This window comes from Arachis ipaensis, chromosome B05 (genome assembly GCF_000816755.2).
Source record: "Arachis ipaensis cultivar K30076 chromosome B05, Araip1.1, whole genome shotgun sequence".
In the NCBI taxonomy this organism is placed as follows: Eukaryota; Viridiplantae; Streptophyta; class Magnoliopsida; order Fabales; family Fabaceae; genus Arachis; species Arachis ipaensis.
Genome location: NC_029789.2, coordinates 132,000,242 through 132,005,984, shown reverse-complemented (window position 1 = coordinate 132,005,984; position 5,743 = coordinate 132,000,242). Strand labels below are relative to the sequence as shown.

Here is a 5,743-nt window from a genome sequence, read left to right as displayed (position 1 = left end):
TTTAGACTCACCAACCTTGTATTGGCGAAAATAGCCATAAACCCACCTTGATTGGCTAAGCCAATGATGCACCTCTTACTCTTAAAGAGCCTAGAGGAAAATAAGCATACAGCTTATTTCATATTTAAATAAACTTCAACTCTATTTCATAAACGAAAGGTACATGAGTTATTTATACTAGTGGAGGAAGGAAAAGCCTTCATGACTTGGACGATGTGGGACTAAAACATAACACAGAGTTCACTATCCTAAACAATATGGGATTTGTATTCCCTTATTACAATTAACTAATATAATTAACCTACTAACTCTACTTGCTCCTGCGTCATTCTCCCTGGCTTGAAAGAACTCTTGCGTGAAAAGACTTGTGATAGCAGATGATATCCTTGATGAATCCACACCAAAAGATCTCCCTGATGAGTCCACACCAAAGACCCACACTCACAAATTAGATAAAATTTTACAAGATCTGTGGCAGCAGACGATCGCATTGATGAATCCACACCAAAAAGATTCCATTGGCGAATCCACGCCAAAAACCTACACCCACAAATCAAATAAAATTCCACTAAAGCAAGGTGAAGGCCACAAGGACCGACCTTGCTCTGATACCAAACTGACGCCGGGACGTCCGCTTGAGCCACCAATCTTGGCGAGGTTAACAACCCCACTATGGTGACATAGTTTAGACTCACCAATCTTGTATTGGCAAAAATAGCCATAAACTCACCTTGGTTGGCTAAGCCAAGGATGCACCTCTTACTCTTAAAGAGCCTAGAGGAAAATAAGCACACAACTTATTTCATATTTAAATAAACTTCAACTCTATTTCATAAACGAAAGGTACATGAGTTATTTATACTAGTGGGGGAAGGAAAAGCCTTCATGACTTGGACGATGTGGGACTAAAACATAACACAGAGTTCACTATCCTAAACAATATGGGACTTGTATTCCCTTATTACAATTAACTAATATAATTAACCTACTAACTCTACTTGCTCCTGCGTCAGTTTATTTTACCAAATTGAAGTCTATTTGGGATGAATTGAGTGCATATCGTCCTATTGTTCAATGCGATTGTGGTGGCCTTAGACCTTTGCAAGATTTTCATGATAGTGAATATACAATGTCATTCTTAATGGGACTCAATGAACACTTCTCTGTAATTCGAGGTCAATTGTTGCTAATGGAGCCTCTCCCTCCTATTAATTGTGTTCTTTCATTAATCCTCCAAGAAGAAAAACAGAAGGAGCTCTGTGTCAAACCCCTTGCCTCTGATCCTCTTACTTTTGCTGCTAAGGGTGAATTTAAGCCAAAATCAACCAAGAAAGATCGTGAAGACCTTTGTGCTCTCATTGCGGGGTTCTTGGACATACGATTGATCGATGCTTTTGTATTCATGGCTTTTCTCCAGGATATGGAAAATTCAAAAACAAAGGTCCTGTTAAAGGTGTTGCAAATCTTGCTTCGACCAATACAAACGTACCTCCTCTATCACCAACAATTTCTGATCCACCAATGACACAGACACAGTACCAACATCTATTGAGTCTTTTATCCTCTCAGAGTGCCCAAGTCAATACCCAGTTTCTTTCATAACAACAACAAAAAAAGAAAAGAAAATTTCATTTACAGAGAAACACAATGGAGGAAAATTGCTCTTACAATCAGGTGCGCTTCGCATTTCTCGTCTCTGTCTTCTCTGCCTTTGCTTCACTAGAACAACAACCACCACCATGCTCACGATGATGATTGTAGTGGTGGTGGTGATGACCCCCACTATGAGGATGCTGATGCGTCTGCTTCCCCTTGAGCTGGTTCCTCATGTCATAAGCATTCTCCCCATCTACATAATACTTCGCCTCCACATCATGAATCTTGTAACCCAATGTCTCCGTGTACAAATTAAATGCAACACGATTGCTCTTTCTAACATGTAGGGAGACATACTCAGCACCAAACACCTATGTCACATTTGGTAAATACAATTAGTCATTCAGATACCAAGCCCCTTTGTAAAGCTAACTAGTGATTACAGAATCCAACATCTAATAAACTTGTAATTGAACATGAATAACTTGCTAACTGAAGCTGCAAAGAAAGGGAGAAAAAAAGTGAAAAAATATTTTATTAAACCAAAATTTACAAAGCAAAGATTATTTTTATCTTTGACAGTAGTATTCACAAAGATGGTATGAAGTATGAACAATCAACTATGCATTGTTGTAAATAGGAAGGCGCCTTGAAGGTTCAACCTTTGGTCTTCACCCTAAAGACCAACTTGTTTACCACCATGCTTAACCCTATTGCTTATATGCATACCCTTACAACATCTCTAATTTCATGGTAACCAAACTTGTAACTAAAGAAACCAAATCCTAACAAACATTTTTAACTTGCAATTGAAAGCCACAACTGGCTCACCGAAAACCAAACAGATTGAAAGATAAGCTAAGGAGATAACTCCACTTGTGAAATTTCCAATAGCAACAAGGTTAAACCCTTAGAACATTTTTCTTTTCATCATGCACAATCATGCTATTGCAAAAACTAACTCCTATAAGAAACCTGTAATTCAATCCCAAAAATTTGTTAACAGAAACAACTATGTTGAGCAGAAAAATCATTAATGAGATACAAAAGTGACATTCATTTTCATTTTCAACAATGATTAATCACAAAGCTTCTTTTATGATTTTGCAAAGGAATCACCACAAACCCCTACATAATGAATCAAAGTAACAATTTGTAATTAAAATAGGGGCATAGATTGCAGTAGAGATACAAAATGTTTCTTCTACGGAAACCATGGTGTTCCAGCAACTTCAGAACAGAAACTACAGTAACAGTATTCAGTAGCAAAGTGATTAATCGGATACCGAAATGACATTATATTTGTTTTCAACATTAACTAATTACAAATCTTTTTATTTTACAATTTTGCAAAGGAATAGCCACAAAAAGACCGAAATCAACGTAACCATTTTGTAATTTAAACGGGGACACAGATAGAACTACAGACATAAACGTCTCATAAAGAAACCAGGAGTATCTCAATTCCAGCAAGTTCAGAGCAGGAATAACATACCAAAGTGTCATTCATTTTTGTTTCTCAACATTAATTAGTGCATGTTTGGGTTCCCCCAGTTTGCAGCACCCATAATCAATTATAGTGGATCAAAATCAATTATGTACATCATCATAAATGACATTAGATTTCCAATTAACCAAAATTTTGTAATTGATTATGGGTCAAAATTAATTATATCATATGTGAAAATTTATCACTTCTCCAGTTAAAATGTTTGTTGATTTTAATTGTCAATTATAAAAATTTACCAAACATATATGACTTTACTTCAAAAGAAATTTTCACATAATCAATGTTAGCTGAAATCAATCCTACAAAAGAATACAAACTTTTTTTGACGAGTAAACCATCGGCCCTGTTGATATGCCTCAACCAAGGATTAGGAACTTTGCATTCAAGTTTCCAAACCCGGCTTATTCACCTAATTGACGAGTAAACCAATCAAAACTTACTCCGAAATATTCTTAACAAATATCAGGAAGAAATATTCAATGGCCATTAGTCGTTTATTGGATAATATATCATAAATAAGTAGTCTTATAAAGAAGATGAAAATTACATGTATGTGTAGCTAGATTTTTTACAAGTATTAGGAGAAAACTTAAGTAATGTGAGATTTTCATAAAATAAACATCAAACATTTTGATTCTATAATAAGCACAGATGAAGGATTGGACATTCATCTAATAAGAACGGTATCATTTCATTTTATTATTGTCTTTGATAAATAAAATGACAAGCTCAACTTAAAGGAATAAATCATAAACACACAAAAATCCATCAAAGGTTTAGAGCGTAAAAACATACTTCCACACTACCAATAGAATCCGCTTCTGTATGTTACAAAATCATCATAGCAATTCTAAATAACAAAGATCCCTTACAGCTAAAATATCACAAGTCCTCTTGTGACCATCTTCAAAACTGTGTTGCATACCATAGGATTACATGACTTCTGTTTAGTTTGAAAAATTGAAATGATGATCAAACATTATTAATATATAAATTAAAAAATTAAAATTATTAAGTGTTTATTTAATTTTTTCTAATTAGTTATTTGATGTTGCTGCTTGTGTGCAGGAAGAAAAATTTAATTTTATGAGTAAATAGTCAAATTGGTCCCCAAAAGATAGCCCGATCTCCAAATTAGTCCCTGTAAGAAAAATTTAATCAAGAATGTCCCCGAAAAATTTAAAATTGGTAACGTTAGTCCTTCCGTCAAATGTTTGAGTAACGGCATGAACATCTGCTGACCTGGCCGTTAGTGTGACACCTCAGCGAAACCTTAAACGGCGTCATTTTCTTTCCTTCCCATTACAACGCTTGGGTTTCCATCCCTGTTTCCTTACATCTCTCTAGTTACATCCTTCTTCTGGAAAGAAAAAACCTCTGTAATCCCTTCCTCTTAGTTGTTACCTCCACGAAGATGAAGCATTGAATGGCGACTACCAGGCTAGACCGACGGCGACATTGTGCTGGAGTTGCAGGTGACCGGTTTGCGACAACATTGGTCAACCGAAAAGGGCACTCCATCGCCTTGTGTGAGAGGTAGGTTACCTTTCTTTTGTTATTTTCTGAGATTGATTGTGGTTTTATCTCCTGATGAGTGTGCTTGTATTATCGTTGGAAATCCATTGTTACTGTTTGCAATGTTAGGGTTTAGGAGAATGTGTTCAGGCTTAGGGCTTTGGTGATGATCCATGAATGACCCTGTTTTTCGAGTCTTGAGAACAATGTTTGTGTTCTGTGTAGCTGCATGTGTGTGTATTTTAGATTCATTTTGGTAGTTGATGTTGAATCTGCTTTGCCTCTTTATGAAAAAAATTTTCATTAGTTGTATGTGTTGCTGTTTTGGTTTTAGATGGAAGGTCCCCCTATGACCTTTGTATTTCACCATGGTGGGAAGTTCAAAACAAATGAATCAGGTTATCTGTGTTATGAACCAGATAATACTGAAGTATTAATGGGTGTAGAAGCAAACACTCTAGACGTTTTCTTTGTGAAGGGATACTATAAGGAGCTAGGATATGCTGAGATGAACAATTGCTTGTGGAAAGTGCCTGGAACACTGCTGGATAATGGCTTGAGGAGGCTAGAAAATGACGCTGATCTGTTGGCATTGGTTAAGGATTACAGGAGGAATCATCACTTCATAAACATCTATTTTGAACATGTGGTGTCTAAGCCACACGTGGTTGACTGCATGAGCGAGGATGGTGATGATGTACTACAGTTGCCAACCATCCCTGAACTCGTAGAGAAAATAAACAAGGACCACAATGATGCAATGTGCCAACCTTATTGTAAGACAACAAAAAAATCACTTTAGCCAAAAAGAGCCAAAACTCAGCACACCAAGTTACCCACACCTAAGCCCACTCCTCAGCCCACACCTAAGCCCACACCTAAAGCCACACCTGAGCCAACTCCTCAGCCCACTCTTGAGCCCACACCTAAGCCCACTCTTCAACCCACCCCTCAACCCACATGTACGCCCACACCTAAGCCCACTCCAAAGCTCAAAACTAAGCCCATGGAAAAGCCCATCCAGCAGCCCAAACCTTAGACTAAACTCCAGGCTGCTAAAATTTCTAGCAAGGCTACAACAGCTGATAAGATCAACAAGAAGGTGAAAGCTACAACCAGTAC

At 37.0% G+C, this 5,743-nt stretch overlaps 1 protein-coding gene across 1 annotated transcript; it reads right to left on the bottom strand.

Annotated features, from left to right (window-relative positions):
• LOC107641151 (N-terminal acetyltransferase A complex catalytic subunit NAA10-like) lies at positions 1,671–4,627 on the bottom strand. Its single transcript, XM_016344658.1, has 2 exons — positions 4,511–4,627; positions 1,671–1,967 (listed from the first exon to the last, which is right to left on the bottom strand). The coding sequence occupies exons 1-2, from the start codon at positions 4,625–4,627 to the stop codon at positions 1,671–1,673; spliced, it is 414 nt and encodes a 137-aa protein (XP_016200144.1).

What these genes read in the sequence shown, in the direction of transcription:
- LOC107641151 (XM_016344658.1), bottom strand. Translation starts at nt 4,627, where the DNA reads ATGGAGTGCCCTTTTCGGTTGACCAATGTTGTCGCAAACCGGTCACCT. An exon ending in AATGCTTCATCTTCGTGGAG is followed by an intron (nt 1,968 to 4,510) that starts GTAACAACTAAG and finishes AATGTGACATAG; the next exon opens with GTGTTTGGTGCTGAGTATGT.